This window comes from Sorex araneus, chromosome 5 (genome assembly GCF_027595985.1).
Source record: "Sorex araneus isolate mSorAra2 chromosome 5, mSorAra2.pri, whole genome shotgun sequence".
Taxonomy (NCBI): Eukaryota; Metazoa; Chordata; class Mammalia; order Eulipotyphla; family Soricidae; genus Sorex; species Sorex araneus.
In genome coordinates this window covers 77,572,962-77,591,285 of record NC_073306.1, presented here as the reverse complement: position 1 = coordinate 77,591,285, position 18,324 = coordinate 77,572,962, and the positions used below count along the sequence as shown (strand labels likewise).

General features: G+C 42.1%; 1 protein-coding gene across 3 annotated transcripts in view; it reads left to right on the top strand.

The window, feature by feature from the left end:
* Nucleotides 1–18,324, top strand: part of GTF2B (general transcription factor IIB) — a 33,060-nt gene continuing 14,736 nt past the window's right edge. Inside the window, exons 1-2 of one of the 3 annotated variants that reach the window (XM_004603301.3) lie at nucleotides 1–134; nucleotides 4,808–4,914. In XM_004603301.3, the coding sequence (XP_004603358.1) occupies nucleotides 118–134; nucleotides 4,808–4,914 (124 nt within the window). In that variant the 5' untranslated portion in view covers nucleotides 1–117. Of the gene's footprint in view, nucleotides 135–470; nucleotides 713–1,876; nucleotides 2,099–4,807; nucleotides 4,915–18,324 lie in introns of those variants that run through there. The other 2 variants (XM_055139139.1, XM_055139138.1) reach the window with 2 other exon arrangements.

The following is an 18,324-nucleotide window of genomic DNA, read 5'->3' as shown; positions in this document are numbered from 1 at the left end:
TGACTGCGTGGGTGACTCGCCTATAAAAGTCCGGGTCGGCGCGTCGCGGCGCCACAGCCTCTTCCTGTTCTCGTCGCGTTTGTTGTCTCTTGCCGGAGAGCCGCGGTGGCCGTGAAGATGGCGTCTACGAGCCGGTTAGTATGTCTGGCCGACTCCGCCGAAGGGCAGGCGGAGAGGGCTCGGGGTTGCTTAGCAGCTGCCGGGGCCGGGCGGCGGACGAGCCCGGGCCGAGGCGGCGGGTCCGAGTGGCCGAGCCGGACAAAGGCGCCTGCGGGACGGCTGTCGGGTCACACGGCGCTCCGAACCTCGGGGTTTCCGCCCCGGCGTCCTCGGCCGTGGAGCGCCCCCCAGACACCCCCTGCGGGCACCTCTCTGTGGTAGCCTCTTGGCCCTCGCCCCTCCTGAAAGCGTTTACTATCAGTGTCATTTTCCTTCTCCGCGCCTCCCCCGCCCCCCGCCCCTTCCCGTCGGCGACTCGAAACCGCCCGGTGCCGGGGCGTCTCTGGTGGAGCTGCTTGCTCCCCGGGCCGCGTTGACGGGTCTGTCAGGCAGCCGACGAGGCCGGCGCCCGGCGCCCCACGGAGACGGACCCGGTCCCCGGGGCCCCGCGGCGCGCGCGTTCCCGGCTGAGGGGTCTGTCGGCGGCTGCGCCCCGGGGACGCGTGCCCGGCCGCGGAGCCGCCTGTCAGGCGCGCTGCGATCCGTCTGCAAGGTTGGGGGGTGCCCGGTGTGTGTGTGTGTGTGTGTGTGTGTGTGTGTGTGTGTGTGTGTGTGTGTGTGTGTGTGTTGGGAGGGGGGGGTGCCCGGTGTGTGTGTGTGTGTGTGTGTGTGTGTGTGTGTGTTGGGAGGGGGGGGTGTCCGGGGTGTGTGTGTGTTGGGAGGGGGAGAGTCCGGGACCTAATCTCTCCGTGGGGGTGCCCGGTGTGTGTGTGTGTGTGTTGGGAGGGGGGGTGCCCGGGGTGTTTGTGTGTGTGTTGGGAGGGGGAGTCCGGGACCTAATCTCTCCGTGCCCTCCTTCGAGGGGTCTTTCATCACCCCCTTCCCCTCCCCGAAAAAAAGGCGGCAGAGCGTGACTCGCCGGCGGTGTCAGTGACACCTTGCGTTCGGGTAAACTGAGTCCCGCCTCTGCGGGCCCCTTGGGCGGTGGGAGCGGGGGCTGCTCTTCCCCCCCCCCGCCACCCCCCCACCCCCGCGCGGCTGGCCCGGACTTTGAGCCGCGGCTGGGTGCGGGGATTGGGGTTCCGTTCTGCAGGCTCTGGGGAGTCGTCCTCCCTCCTTCTACCCCCCCCTCGATGATCCGCGGTGACTCCACTGGAAACCCGTGCGCCCCTTCCTGGCCAGTGTCAAGTGTCAAGACTTTGCTGTACATTGGGAGGTGTGGGTCGGGGCGGAAGGGAGGGGCTGGCACTGCCACGGTGGAGTGTGTGGGGGGTGTCGACACTGGGGTCAGATAAAGTTCCCCTGTGGGTATAAGGAACCCGGCACCACGTGTGTATGTATGTATATGTGTGTGTGTGTGTGCGCGCGCGTGTGTGTAGCGTGGGGGGGTAGGGGGGTGTCAACACTTGGGTCAGATAAAGTTACCCTGTGGGTAGAGGAACCGGACACTTGGGTCAGATAAAGTTCCCCTGTGGGTATAAGGGACCCGGCACCGTGTGTGTGTGTGTGTGTGTGTGTGTGTGTGTGTGTGTGTGTGTGTGTGTGTGTGTGTGTGTGTGTGTGTGTGTGTTCTGGCAGGAGGGCTGGGGGTGTGGACAGTTGGGTAAAGCTCCCCTGTGGGTATGAGGAACCCAGCACCACGCTCTTTCTTCAGGCTGGATTGCTTTCAACAACCCCCCTTCCCCCCCTCCCACACCCCCATCATTTGCTTTCAAGTAAAGGTTTGGAATAACACTTTTTTTTTCTCAATAAGCACCAGTTCTCCAAAATATGTCATTGTAGCTCTGTGGCTCTGTGTTGTCGCGTTTTTCTGCTGCCCAGAGCATAGGTAATTGTGTTTCCAGCCTTAACCTTGTTTTCCCTGAGAAAGAAGGACGAGTCCGAGCCTTGAAACTATGGGTTCTTGGAGAGAGGAACCTGGAATGTTCGGAGTTAAGCTGTGAGTTTGTGAGTTGGACAGGAGGCGAATCGCTTTCCGAGTGTAAGCGTTAAGGTGGTGCCTCTGGCACAGGGTTGCTATGAAGATTATTATAGGGACAGCTGTAAAGTGAGGTCTGGGATTATCTGCTCCTTGGGGAGTCGCAGTAGTTTGAATCCAGCGGTGGTTATTTACTCCATCCCTCCCCTGCTGTTTCTCTTCCTTGTTTCCCTATAACCGCCCCCCCCCCTTGTGGTTATACTCCAGTGGTGAGAGGATTAAAAGTTGACTCCACTAGCATGATTTCATATTATGTTGGATAAGTAACAAGTAGTACAAAAAACAAAAACTGAACAGACTTCTCCCTCCCTCCTTCCCTAATTCCCAGCCCCTCGAAAACCAGCAGTTATAGTCTTTCTAACAGTTTTTTTCTAGTTCTGACATCTTATGCTCCAAAGTAGTATAATTTCTGTTGTTTTTTTTCTTTTTTTGGTCACACTCGGCAATGCTCATGGGTTCATGGGCTACTACTAGTTCTGCACTCTGGGCAATACCCAGGGGACCATATGGGATGCCCAAGATCGACCCTGGTTCAGCTGAGTACAAGGCTAACACCCTACCTGCTGTACTACACCCTGGCCCAATGTAATGCTCGTTTATCTTTTATGGAGGTGACACGAATTTTAAGTGTACAGCTCAGTCACAAGATGGGCATGTACACATAGCCACTAGCCAGGTCAGAACATCAACTATACAGACCTGAGAAGATAGTACAGGGGTTAAGGCACTAGCCTTGCATTCAGTGATCCCAGTTCAATCCCTGACACTGAAGAATGTGACCCAACACCCACTCCAAAAAGCGGGGGAGGTGGTGGCATTAACAGTATCCTGGTAATATAAAGAAAAAATTAAAAAAAAAAAAACAGTATCCTGGAAGCTTCTTTTGTGCCCTCAAATACTACCTTCTTTCTAAAGATAGCCACATCTTGACTTTTAACACTACAGACTTGTTTTGACTACATGAAAGTTTACATAAATATGTATTCCTCTGGGTCTAGTACCTTTCAGCCAACATTTTGAGAGTCACTAAGTTATTGCATAGCTCATATTTTAAAGTGCTATTAAGTTCCTACCTCTTAGCCTGTCTTTGAGATGTTCCCACATAACGTGCTATAAGGTGGTCTTCTTACCTTTTATGGAAAGAGCATTTCCATAAAATGCTTCCTTCTTTAATGGAAAAGAGCATTCATCTTTTTTATATAATGTTGTGTGTTACATGACTGTATTCATTCTATTCATTTGTGGGGCATTTGTGTTGCTTGTGGGAAACCCTGGATTCAGTCCCCAGCAGCAGGAAAGGGGGAAGTTCTCATTTAAAATTATTGTTGTGGGCTGGAGCAATAGCACAGCGAGTAGGGCATTTGCCTTGCATACAGCCGACCTGGGTTTGATTCCCAGCATCCCATATGGTCCCCTGAGCACCGCCGGGGTGATTCCTGAGTGCAGAGCCAGGAGTAACACCTGTGCATCACTGGGTATGACCCAAAAAGCAAAAAATAAATAAATAAATAATTAAATAGTTAAATAAAATTGTTGTTGCTCTGCTAACATTTTGATATTAAACAGTTTACATAATTTATGGTAACTGGTTAATATTTTTTCATAACTTATTATGCCCCTTTCTTAATAGGAATTTATGAACTGAGCATGACTATAAAACAAACCCCATCTTCTGTTTTATCAGTGAGAAAATCCAAGATATTCAGGGAATATGAGTTAGCAGTGGGAATCTCTTGTTAATGTTGAGAATCAACATTGTGAAACTTATCAAAATGGTTGACTTGTGATTGTCATAAAAATAACTTTATTATATTACTTTGAGAGTTTAAAGAGTACTTATTTTCATTGATATCTCACATACTTCAAGTAATTATCAAATGTTAAACATGTTTACTTAATTTTTTTAGGATTTCTGTGTCTTTCCCATATTGCTCAGTTGCTTACAATTAAATACTTAAGTAAACAGAAGTAGGTCCTGGAGCCATCTCTTGTTGAGGTTTGTTTTGTCTTGATGGTTACATGCAGTAGTACTCTTGGCTCTGCTCAGGAATCACTCCTCCTGGGGCTCTAAGGACCGTAAGGATTTTTAAGATCCAACCCAGGTCAGCCACATGCAAGGCAAGTGCCTTACCTGCTCTACTTACTATTCTAGCTCCTAGAAACCATTTCTTTCTAACTAAATATCAGATCTTAAGTTCAGCAGAGTTTCATGTACCACTTTTATTTATATTCAGTGTAAATTTATGTTCAGTGTAAAATCCTGAATCTATTACTAAAGTAACTCAGAAGAGAAAAATAGATAAGTAGCAAGGGGCACAAACCCATCTAATAACATGTAAATGTTAAAGGTTATGATTTCTATATTATGGTTGTGATTTCTATATCAATATTTTAGAATATCTTAGTAACCTATATTGTTGAGACATTAAAATGTTTGCCATTTTAAGTTATTCAAGTCCTCAATGAGTATACACTGTGAATCTACTTGTTAATTGCCGGTAGACTATAAAATAACTGTTTCCTTTGAAAATACAGCTTAAATGTGTTATGAATGTGTGATATTGGAAAAAATGTTTACGCTCATTTCCCTCCCCTTAATCTCCTCCCACCACCATCATTACTTTGTTACATGTTGGTTGTGAGAAGTAAAAAAATTTCTTTTTCATTTAGTTTGGATGCTCTTCCAAGAGTCACATGTCCCAATCATCCAGATGCAATTTTAGTGGAAGACTACAGAGCTGGTGATATGATATGCCCAGAATGTGGCCTGGTTGTAGGTAAGTAGTTACTATGTTTTAATTAAAATCACTATGTTGTCCCATTGTTCATTGATTTGCTCAAGCTGGCACCAGTAACATCTACATTGTGAGACTTGTTACTGTTTTTGGCATATCGAATATGCCACAGGGAGCTTGCCAGGCTCTGGTGTGCGGGCGGAATACTCTGTAATTTGCTGGGCTCTCTGAGAAGGACGGAGGAATCGAACCTGGGTTGGCAGCATGCAAGGCAAATGACCTACCTGCTGTGCTATCGCTCCAGTCCAGATATAGACATGAGTCATTTTATTATTTGCTTTCTTGCAGTTTTTCACAAGTTGAAGGTTTACAGGAGCCCTGTTTTGAGTACTATTTTTCCAGTAGTTTGCTTACTTCATGTATCTGTTCATGTTTTATTAAGGTGTGTACATCACAGGTTTTGTCCATAATGTCATTTCACACTTAGTAGACTGTAGCATAGTGGAAACATAACTTTTGTAGGCACTGGGAAGTCCAAAATTCAAGATACGCTGTATTGTGTTATTCCCCTTACTGTAGTGGTCTAGAACCAAAGCTGCAATATCTCAGATATGTTTTTTGCTTTTGTATATTTTCCAAACTATCTTTTTAAAATTAAGTTTTTAGGGGCTAGAGGGATAGCAGGTTGGGCGTTTGCTTTGCATGCCACTGACTCGGGTATGATCCTTAGCATCCCATATAGTTCCCCAAGCACTGTCAGGCATAATTCCTAAGTCAGAGCCAGGAGTAATGAACATTGGTGGGTATGACCCAAAAAGCCAAATTTTTTAAAAAAAGTACTTTTTACCCTTTTTTCCCCAGGGCTAATTCATATTCATTAGTAAAAACAAATAAAGATAATGAGGGGAGGAAAAAAACAGAAGAAATGAGGGGGGACCAGAGAGATAGTCCCAGAGGTTCAGGTACAAGCTTTGCATGTTGTTCACCCAAGTTGTGCTTGATCACCAGTACCACCACATGTTCCCCTGAGCAGTACCACGTCCTATGGCCCTCACTGGAGAGTGTGCCCCCCCAATAAAAAGGACACCAGTAAAAAATAAAATCATCCATAGATACCTCATTGTCTATCCAGATGCATATATTTCATCATTGGGGTAGGAGGTAACATCTAAAATTGAGATAGCTGATTCTGAAGTCTTTAATCTTAAATATAACTTTATAGCTTTTCATGTACTTTGGAAAGTAAACATGTATTTCTAAAAAATAATGGTATGTGTACTAACACTCATCTAAGACTTTTAAAAGTCAACAGCAAATAAAGCGTGTTGTGATTTTTACATGCTTTTGTCAATTGCCTATTCATGAAATTCTAGTACAAACTGTAATTACCAAAAATTTCACTTTTATTTCTGTTTATCCAGATATGTTGCCAAACTTTAATTAGAATGATAATTCACTAAAAAATTTTTTCTTGGGATTGGAGAGGTGGCTCAGTGGGTTGAGTGTATGCTTGACACTCAGCCTGGGATCCCTTAACGCCACAAGGTATGCCACCCCAAAAACATAATTAACAAAAATTATAAATGATGGGGTTGCATCCTGCTTTATTTGAGATACTGAGGAAAGGCAGTACTGGAGTAATTGTGAAAAATAACAAAAATACTGAAGCGTCTTGGAGGGACCTTCTCCTTGAGCAAATTGGCTGCTTGTCTCAGATCCCAGTAGGTGTTTTGAAGCATGTAGAGTTGCTAATAGGAATTGAGATCTGGTTGCAGTTGTCAGTAAGCTATACTTGCTTATGCATTACTAAATATAATTATTGTTGTAACTGATTTACGTATTTCTACTCAATATATCTTTAGAAAATTTGTACCTTCATATTCATATTAGAGATGAAACTGAAATTTAGGTAGTTTGACGGTCTAGTTTCATTGTATCAAAACAAATTATTTTGGTGGGGAACTGGCCAGGAGCTATACTTGGCAGTGGTTGGGCTATTACTGGCTGATGGTCACTCAGCTGTGCTAGAGTACCGGGTGCTTAGGATTAAACCCAGGGCTCCTGCATACAAAACATGTATTCCAGCCCTATGAGCCATCCCTCTGGCAACCAAATTTTTGTTTCTACCTTTTATAATATCAGTCTGGTACTGGCCAGTTATCAGTTTAATATTGGTGATACTGGCAATCTGTGATCCCTCTCACTTGTTTCTGTCTGCTTGCTTGTTTTATTTTGTTTGGGGGTGTATCTAGTTTTCTGGCCACACCCAACTTAGCACCTGCCTGGTGGTGCTCAGGGAACCATGAAGTGCTGGGGATTGATTCCAGGCTCCTGCATGCAGGGCCTATGCTCCAGCTCATGTGAGCTGTCTTCTTGCCCCAGTTTTGGGCCACACATCCAGCAGTGCTTAGGGTTTACTCCTGCTTTACATTCAGGGATATCACTCCTGGTACTGTTCAGGGGACAATATGTGGTGCTGGGGATTAAACCCAGTTCAGGTACATGCAAGGCAAGTGCCTTACTCTTCTGTTATCATAACTCCTTTCTGCTAAGATTAGCTTTCACATTTCTCAGTGGTTGAAAATTAAAATATCGCAACAGCCAAGTTTAGTATTTGTAGCAAAACTTCTAAATGCTTCTAATGCTTCTATCACTTTATACTGCTGCTCAGTGCATTTCAAAACCCCAGTGATGTAGTCATAACTCCATAGCATATCTCTGAAGGCCAATCACAGTTCTATTCTATAACATATTTTCTTTTTTTTTACAGTTTTTACAATTTACAATTGTTACAGCTTATTGCTCCTTATATCACAATTGCAAAAGGGTGAACATTGTGTATCATGCGTTACAAAAGGAACAGTGATCTGGGGTTTATTTTGTTATTGAATTAGATGGCAGAGTTTGGTGCTTATTCCATAATTTTATCGTTATTGAGTTCTAAAAAATATAGTAAACTTTGACTTTAATAGTACTCCCAACTCAAAAAATAATGGTCAGAAGGTTTCAAAAATATAAAATGAAGTATCATCATAGAATTTTTCACAAAAATAAAAAAAAGTAAAGCTAGAGTGTTGGACATGGCTTAAAGCACTGAGTACAGGAAGGTCTGAGTTCCCCGGCCTCACATCATTATAATAATAATAAAAAAAAAGGCTAGTGCTAAAGTAAATTTTAGAGTGATTCATTTATTGGTCATAAAAGGAAGTTCTTACCAATATGTGTTAAGTAATTGTATTTTGATTTGTAGCAGTTGAAGAGAAAATAAACTCTTAAAATTGTTGTCCGTAAGAACTATTGTGTGAAGAGTAAAGGGCATTAGAAGCAACAGCAATAATCAAAGATGAACGCAAATTACTTTAAAAGTTTATCCTAGAATCTTGATGACTAGACAGATATTTCTAACTTTTTCAGTTGTTTATTCAGAGTTGATGCAGTTTAAAATGACTCTGAATCCTCTGTATGTAATCACTAGACACGAAAATATTTTCAAAGCAATGTTTTTAAATTATTTCAGTACAACCTGAGTGGAGTATGCTGAGATATATGGAGCAAAGGAGATAATTATATGTTTACAAAGATTGTGAAATAAAGATTTCTGAGGGCCAATTTTACTAATTGTGCTATTTGTACTAATAATTGTACTATTTATTATTAGCAGGTACTTAATGGCCTGCATGGAGCTAGTGATGTCAGCAATGAATTCCACTCTCATTCACAGATGTAACCATCAGTTCAGTGAAGTTTTGTTGAAAATAGATACTAAATATTCCTTTTTTTGTTGCTAATTTGTTTTCTGGCCACACATAGCAGTGTTCTGGGGTTCATCCTGGCTTTGCACTCAGGAAACCACATCAAGGCTATGCTTGGGAGACCATATGGGATGCTGGGGATCAAACCTGGGTCAGCCCTGTGCAAGGCAAGGGCCCTCCCCTCTGTACTATTTCTCCAGCTCTCTGAATTAACATGTTTTGAATCACACTTAGTGTTAAATAATACACTTTGAGTACTATCAGCTGTTAAATAATATTAAGGTCTTCGTTCCCAAGCAATAAATATCTCAATGGATATTTCTTCCAAATGTCTTCATTAGGGTTCTCTCAGATCTGGTGCAAATGCATTGGAAATTTTCAAATTTCAAAATTTGTTTTAACTGTGCAATTAAGGTGCTTCTAACTTTCAGTTGGATGTGATTAGTCCACAATGTAATGACATGTTGAAAACTTCATGTCATGAAGTTCCATAAATGCTTTCCAAGCATCTTAGTACTTAGCTGTGTGAAAAGACATTGAAAAATAAAATATTAAAATATTAATGACGCAGTATTAACAGATGAATATTTTTTATTGATAAGAGAGCACTTAATTTGTAACTCTAGTTATCTTCCGCCCCCCACCCCCCAATTCCATTCTTTCAGTAATAGATCTGAGATTCGATCACTCTTTTCATCAATGAAAAGTGAATGTTTTTTCTCTTTTAATGTTAATGCCTATATAATATCCTCAGTTTGGCCTCAACAGAATCTAAAATGTATACTGTTTATTCCTTCACAGAAAATTGTTGATCCCTAAGAGTTAGATGAGAGCATTTTTATTCTTCTAAAAGTATTAAGATAAAATTGATAGTATACAAATGTGAGAGAAGATTGAAGACAATTTCAGCTTTTGGGCTCTCCTGACCACTGTCATTTTAAAAGAATTGCAAAAAAATACTCCGTTCGGTTTCAAGCCCTTTTATTAGCTTAACATCCACCTATTAGCAAGACAGGTGGGCAAGATTAAATAACTGGAGAAGAAAGATATATTTCACAAACTTACGTCATTTCTTGTAGGACGTAATGACGTAAGTTTGTGAAATACATCTTTCCTTCATTTTATTTGCATTTTTCTACTCTGTCAAACCAAAGGAAGTTAATTTCATTTTAGTTTTGTTTTTTGTTAGTTTCAAAATCTGGCATTAAAACTGTTGCATTCTGCTCTAAAACTAAGTTAAAATTAAGACCTGAAGGGCTGGAGCATTAGCACAGCGGGTAGGGCATTTGCCTTGCACGCGGCCAACCCAGGTTTGATCCCCAGCATCCCATATGGTCCCCTGAGCACCGCCAGGAGTAATTCCTGAGTGCATGAGCCAGGAGTAACCCCTGTGCATCGCCGGGTGTGACCCAAAAAGCAAAAAAAAAAAAAAAAAATTAAGACCTGAAAAATATATTGTTAAATTTTCTTTCTGTATAATACAGAAATTTTTTATGATAGTGGTTCTTGTGTAAATACTTCTGTTACAATATACAGTAGCCTTATTCTTGGATATTTTTGGTTAAATGTGTATAGGATAACCTGTTAAGTAAAGAATTTATGCCACGACCACGCAAGGACATGTAAACAGTTTGGAAAAACAACCAAAAAATTTTTTTGTTCTGATTATATTGAAAATAGAATTGAACATAACACTCTGTTAGGCTCAGTTTTAAGAGTACATATATTTATACATATTGGTTATATAGCAATAAGTTTAGTTTGTGCCATATGTTTTATTGGATTAGTACTGCTAGTTTAAAGATCCATGCTTTTTGTTGCCAGTTTAATTCAGCCTTCCTGAAAACTTATTTCCTCAGCCTTTTTGTTTGTTTGTTTGTTTTTTTGTTTTTGCTTTTTGGGTCCCACCTGGCAATGCACAGGGGTTACCTCTTGGCTTTACTCAGGGGACCATATGGAATGTTGGGAATCGAACCCAGGTCGGCTTTCTGCAAGGCCAATGCCCTACCTGCTGTGCTATTGCTCCAGCCCTTTCCTCAGCCTTTTTAAAACTTTATGCTGTGGTGGGGCTGGAGCGATAGTATAGCGGGTGGGGCATTGGCCTTGCATGCAGCCAACCCGGGTTCGATTCCCAGCATTCCATATGGTCCCTTGAGCAATACCAGGAGTAATTCCTGAGTGCAAAGCCAGGAGTGTAATCCCTGTGCATTGCCAGGTATGATCCAAGAATTAAAAACCAACAACAACAACAAAAATATGCTTTGGAGACAGAGAGTAGAGTATCTGACACACATGATCTTGCAAGGTAGCACTGTAGCACTATCACATTGTCGTCCCGTTCATCAATTCGCTCAAGCAGGCACCAGTAATGCCGCCATTGTCAGACTTGTTACTGTTCTTGGCATATCAAGTATGCTATGGATAGCTTGCCAGGCTCTGCCTTGAGGGCGGGATACTCTTGGTAGCTTGCTGGGCTCTCCAAGAGGGATGGAGAAATCCAACCTTGGTTGGCTACGTTCAGGGCAAACACCCTACCCGCTGTGCTATCGCTCCAGTTCTATTTTTTACTAAACAAAATAATTTTTCTCAGTCTTTGATGAGAAAATACATTCTCATCATCTTTTTTCAGACTAAGTACATGTATGTCACAGTTAACACTGGATCTAACTTTCTTTCCTGTTAAAAACTTCATTTTCAAGAACCAGGACTAGACGATAGCACAGTGGGTAGGGTTTTGCCTTGCATGTGGCCGACCAGAGTTCGATTCCCAGCATCCCATATGGTCCCCCGAGCACTGCCAGGAGTAATTCCTGAGTGCAGAGCCAGTAGTAAACCCTGTGCATCACCGGGTGTGACCCAAAAAGAAAAAAAAAACAAAAACCTTTATGCTGTGGAGACAGAGCAGAGTATCTGACACATGTGGTCTTGCAAGATAGCACTGTCGATCTGTTGTTCATCGATTTGCTCGAGCAGGCACCAGTAATGTCTCCATTGTGAGGCTTGTTACTGTTTTTGGCATATCGAATACGCCATGGGTAGCTTGCCAGGCTCAGCCTTGTGGGCGGGATACTGTCAGTAGCTTACTGGGCTCTCCGAGAGGGTAGGAGGAATCGAATCCTGATCAGTCTCGTGCAAGGCAAACAGCCTACCCGCTGTGCTATCGATTTAGTCCTGGTCTTGCAAGGTAGAAAGGGCATATAATTTATGTTTCTATGAGATGCTGGTTATAATGGAATTTGTGTGTGGTGGGGGGGTGTATGTTGGTTTTTGTTTTTTTAGTAAAATGGTAGTTTTGTGGTGGATTTTTTTGTGTGTGTGGGGGGGAATGGTTTGTGCTTCAAACTTAGATGTGAGAGGAGAGGAAAGGGAAATGTATTCAAAAGAAATCATAGGCAGCAAAGAAACAGATGCATGCAAAATGCGTATTCAACGGAGAAGACAGGCGTGAAGGACATACCTGTTACTGGGGATTTAAACCCATTTTCTAACTAATGGTCTTGTGCACAGATTTGATTGTTTTTGCTGTAAAATTTAACATTGTCTAAAACTTTCAGAATAGGGGCTAGACTGATAGTACAGCAGGTAGGGCATTTGCCTTGCATGCAGCCCCCCTGGGTTCAATCTGAGACATCCCATATCGTTCCCCAAGCACCACCAGGAGTAATTCCTGAACATTGCTGGGTGTGACCCAAAAAGCCAAAAATAAATAAATTATAAAACTTTCAGAATATGCTTTATTTTGAATAAGCATTTTGAATAATCTTCAGTTTAAATAGTCACCGGAGGGGCTGGAGAGATAGCACAGCGGGTAGGGCGTTTGCCTTGCACGCGGCCGACCCGGGTTCAAATCCCAGCATCCCATATGGTCCCCTGAGCATGGCCAGGGGTAATTCCTGAGTGCAGAGCCAGGAGTAACCCCTGTGCATCGCCAGGTGTGACCCAAAAAGCAAATAATAATAATAATAAAAAAAATAGTCACCAGATAACGTTAGATACAGAATTTCTTGGTCACAGACAAAGTGCTGTGTGTACTGCTGACCTAGGTTTGAACCCTGGCATTTCATATTGTCCCTTAGGTCTAGCCAAGATGACTCCTGAACACAGCCAGAAGTAAGCCTTGAGTGCCACGAGGTGTGACCCAAAAAAGGAAACAAAAAAGAAAAGAAACAATCTTTCGGGGCCCAGGCAAAAGCACAGTGGGTATGGTACTTGCCTTGCACACAGCTGACCCGCATTTGATCCCTGGTACCCCATATGGTCACCGAGCACCACTAAAAGTGATCCCTGAGTGCAGAGCCACGAATAAGTCCTGAGCACCACTGGGTGTGGCCTAAAAACAAAAAGTAATCTCTTTTAGAATTATTTTTAGACAACCTGGTATATGATTAATGAGTTGGGTATTTTTGATTTTCTCTTGAGACCATCACTTATGCACTGCTGGTGTCTGTGCTTCTAGGTCTCTCAGGTGGGTCTGTCTATCTCTGAGGCTTTTGTGAGGCTATCTTAGAGTAATCATATTTCCTAGGTGGTGATTGATTTCCAGAATATCATTAGAGGAAGTTTTTGGAAGCAGAGTGGAAGCTTGGCTTGTATCATGAACAGCTATAGCTAGAAGGGATCATTTTGGTATCCTCTTAGTCAAAGCAGTAACAGTGCCTACCTTCTTTGAAAGGTGATGACAATGACAAGGTCACATTGCAAAAAGAACAATTAGGAGATATTGCTACATTTGAAAAAAGTATAACTTGACAGTTTTGTCTCTTCCCCCCCACATTTTCATATTTAAATGTGTATAGTCTCCTGTAACGGAAGTTATTTCTATTTTCTCATAAACTTTAACATGTAATAATAACTAGCTGACTTTCCCCTTAAAATTACAGGATTTTTATTTTTAACATAGGAAATGTTAAGTGATTGGCAGTCACTGACAAAATGTCAGTGAGCCTTAAGATAGTGGCAGTGACTAGAACAGATGACTGGTTAAAGAAACTTTGGTACACCTACACAATGGAATACTATGCAGCTGTTAGAGATGAAGTCATGAAATTTGCTTATAAATGGATAGACATGGAGATTATCATGCTAAGTGAAATGAGACAGAAAGAGAGGCACATAGAAGGACTGCACTCATTTTTGGAGTATAGAATAAACATCACATAAGACTGACACCCAAGGACAGTAGATACAAGGGCCAGGGGGATTGCTCCATAACTGGAAGCCTGCTTCATGAGCGGAAGGGAGAAGGTAGATGGAATTAAAGAGAAGGGATAACTAAGAAAAGGATGGCTGGAGAAATCAGTCGGGATGGGAGATGTGTGCCGAAAGTAGATAATGGACCAAACATGATGACCTCTCAGTGTCTGTGCTGCAAGCCATAATGCCCAAAAGTAGAGAGGGAGTATGGGGAATATTGACTGCCATGGAGGTAGGGAGAGGGTGGGGAAGGAGGGTATATCAGGGATATTGGTGGTGGGGAATGTGCACTGGTGGAGGGATTTGATCATTGTGTGATTGTAACCCAAACATGAAAGCTTGTAACTATCTCATGGTGATTCAATAAAATTTAAAAAAAGATACTGGCAGTGATATCTAAGATATTACTCTCAATTTTCCAAACAGTTTTGTCACACCTACCATGAAACTGTTGACTTTAACAGCACTATTTGAGGGGGAATCCTGTTACCCTCACCCCCCAAACCCTTTCACAAATCCTTATTATGAGTTTGTCACTTAGATGTTGAACACTAGGTGGCAGTATAATCATTTAAATCATCAGTTTATTCCTACTTTGTACCGTATTTATATATTATGATCAACAAGCATTGAGTTAGTAGATAGGTATAATGGCTTGTTAAAACTTTGGAGACTGGGGGCCAGAGTGGTAGCACAATGGGAAGGGCATTTGCCTTGCATGAGACCCTGGTTTCCATCCCTAGCATCCCATATGGTCCCCTGAGCACTGCCAGGAGTAATTCCTCAGGGCATAGCCAGGAGTAACCCCTGAGCATTGTTGCTGGTTGTAACCTAAAAAGCAAACAAAACAACCTTTGGATACTGAGGAGATGCTCAAAGGACTGGAGTGCATGTTTTGTTGGAGGGAGCTCTCGGTTCAGTTCCCAGCTCCACATGTTTTCCTAAGCACACAGCATAAAGTATTCCCCGAAATCAGAATATTTGTTTTTTTGTTTGTTGTTTTTTTGTTTGTTTGTTTGTTTTGTGATTCACCTAGCGCTACTCAGCATCTAGTTCTCTGCTCAGAGATCGCTCCTAGTGGGGCTCAGGGGATCATATGAAATGCCAGGAACCTGTGTTGGCTCACTGAAAGGCAAGTGTCTGACTATCACTCTCCCCTAAACCAAAATGTTTGGCCAAAAGCAAACAAAATCTTGAAATTGGTTATTATGACATAAATTAGGATTTCACAATAAGTAGTTTAGAAATAGTGGTCTTGTTTTTCATTAAGCCCACGTAAAACTTTGTAGGAGGGCTGAGGAAAGGACAGTGGGTAGGTCACTTGCCTTTCATCCATCTGACCTGGATTCAATTCCCAACATCTTATATGGTCCCCTAAGTATTATGATTCCTGAGTCCAGGCCAGGAATCATTTTACAGAGCATTGCTCTCTATGGCCCATAAAACAGGAGGGAAAAATTTAAAATATGTTCTAAAAGATTAAAGGTCCTACTTACAGAAATTATGTGTCAGGTCATACATTGGTAGTATGTTAAGGAACACTACTACATCTATACTGTAGCCCTGTCGCCCTGTCATCCTGTTGTTAATTGATTTACTCCCCTAATAACTACAATTTATTACATTCTTTGAGATCTTCAGTACTTAAAGGATTGTCTTTATTTTTACATTTGCCATTGTATCCAAACCTAGACTTAAAAGTCTGAGAGGGGAAATCTTATATGTTCATACCTCCTAGTAGAATTAAGAATCAGTGACCTTTTAGTCTAAACTTGGCTCTCTGTATAAACTGTAGCACTGTCACCCCATTGTTCATCGATTTGCTCAAGTGGGCACCAGTAATGTCTCCATTATGAGACTTGCTGTTACTGTTTTTGGCATATTGAATATGCCACAGGTAGCTTGCCAGGCTCTGCTGTGCAGGTGGGATACTCTTGGTAGCTTGTCGGCCTCTCTCAGTGGAACGGGAAGAATCAACCCCAGTCAGCCACATGCAAGGCAAACACCCTACCTGCTGTGCTATAAACTCTGTAACCATAATGAAGTTTACATAAGCTTAACCTTCATCTGAAAAATAGGTCCTCCTTCTAATGCGATGTGGGATAGTTTCTTAGGAATAATTTGAGTTTCTTTCTAGTTTACATTATAGGAACATAAAGTATGATACAGTGACTTGGTTATGTTATTGAATAGTTACAAAGTACATATCACTATTCTCTTCAGAATGTCTTTTTTTTTTTAATCAATTTCTGAAAAGTACATAGTAATGTTAAACTTAAAATCTTTTATTCTTTGAGGGGCTGGAATGATCATACAACACATAGGATGCTTGCCCGATACCTGTCAACCAACATCTTTGGTTGAATTTACAGTTTATGATAAGTATGTTAAAAGGTTTTACTCATCTCTTTCTACCCATTATTCTTTTTTTTTTTTTATATAGACAATGACTTTTTTTTTTAATTTATTTATTTTTAATTAGAGAATCACCGTGAGGGTACAGTTACAGATTTATACACTTTTGTGTTTATACTTCCCTCATACAAAGTTTGGGAACCCATCCCTTCACCAGTGCCCATTCTCCGCCACCCGTAAACCCAGTGTCCCTCCCACCCTCCCCAATCCCATCTCCCCCCCACCCCACCCTGCCACTGTGGCAAGGCATTCCCTTCTGTTTTCTCTCTCTAATTAGCTGTTGTGGTTTGCAATAAAGGTGTTGAGTGGCCGCTGTGCTCAGTCTCTAGCCCTCATTCAGCCCGCAACTCCCTTCCCCCACATGGCCTTCGACTACAATGTAGTTGGTGATCGCTTCTCTGAGTTGACCTTTCCCCGGAACGTGAGGCCAGCCTCGAAGCCATGGAGTCAACCTCCTGGTACTTATTTCTACAGTTCTTGGGTGTTAGTCTCCCACTCTGTTATTCTATATACCATAGATGAGTGCAATCTTTCTATGTCTGTCTCTCTCTTTCTGACTCATTTCACTCAGCATGAAACTTTTCATGCCCATCCACTTGACTACAAAATTCTTGACCTCCTTTTTTCTAACAGCTGCATAGTATTCCATTGTATAGATGTACCAAAGTTTCCTCAACCAGTCATCCGTTCTGGGGCATTCGGGTTTTTTCCAGATTCTGGCTATTGTAAACAGTGCTGCGATGAACATACATGTGCAGATGTTGTTTCGATTGTACTTTTTTGCCTCTCTGGGATATATTCCCAGCAGTGGTATTGCTGGGTCAAATGGGAATTCAATATCTAATTTTTTGAGAGTCGTCCAAATTGTTTTCCAGAAGAGCTGAACCAGTCGGCATTCCCACCAGCAGTGAAGAAGGGTCCCTTTCTCCCCACATCCTCTCCAACAGCGGTTGCTTTTGTTCTTTTGGATGTGTGCTAGTCTCTGTGGTGTGAGGTGGTATCTCAAAGTTGTTTTGATCTGCATCTCTCTGATGATTAGTGATGCAGAGCACTTTTTCATGTGCCTTTTGGCCATTCGTATTTCTTCCTTGGTAAAGTTTCTGTTCATTTCTTCGCCCCATTTTTTGATGGGGTTGGATGTTTTCTTCTTGTAGAGTTCAACCAGTGCTTTATATACCATTGATATCAACCCCTTATCTGATGGGTATTGTGTAAATATCCTTTCCCATTCTGTGGATAGTCTTTGTATTCTGGTCACTGTATCTCTTGCGGTGCAGAAGCTTTTTAGTTTAATGTAGTCCCATTTGTTGATCTCTGTTTTTACTAGATTGCTTAGTTCCGTGTCACCTTTGAAGATACCTTTATCTTCAATATCGTGGAGGGTTTCGCCGACCTTGTCTTCAATGTACCTTATGGTTTGTGGTCTAATGTTGAGGTCTTTAATCCATTTTGATCTGACTTTTGTGCATGGTGTCAGGTCAAGGTCTAAACCCATTTTTTTGCATGTGGTTGTCCAGTTGTGCCAGCACCATTTGTTAAAGAGGCTTTCCTTGCTCCACTTCACATCTCTTGCTCCCTTATCAAAGATTAGATGGTCATACATTTGGGGTTGTGTGTAGGGATATTCCACCCTGTTCCATTTCTACCCATTATTCTTTGTAACAGAAGCTCCTACTTTCCCAGCATCTTTTTATTTAGTAACCAAACTATTTCCCTGTTACTTGCTAGGTTTGGCTATGAGATTAAATTTTAAACAATGGGTTGTAAATAGAAACATAGACAAATTAAGACCCTCTTCTAAGGGATATACTCTTCCTCGTCTCTTTTCCACTGACATGCAGATATGATAGATCTATCATCAGCCATTTACAATATAAGATGCTAGCATGAAGAAGGTGGCTCGTCAGAAGAGGAGTCTGTGTCACATTAGCTCAAGAACCTTAACCAGAAGCAGTTAATGTGAGAAAGGTCTACCTTGATTGCATTAACTATAAACCTCTGTGTCCTTCCTATACACTTAAGGAATTGTACAGGGAGTTGATCTTGTTTGGGCCATACATTTGCATGGGACCCTACCTGTCTTCCAGAGAAA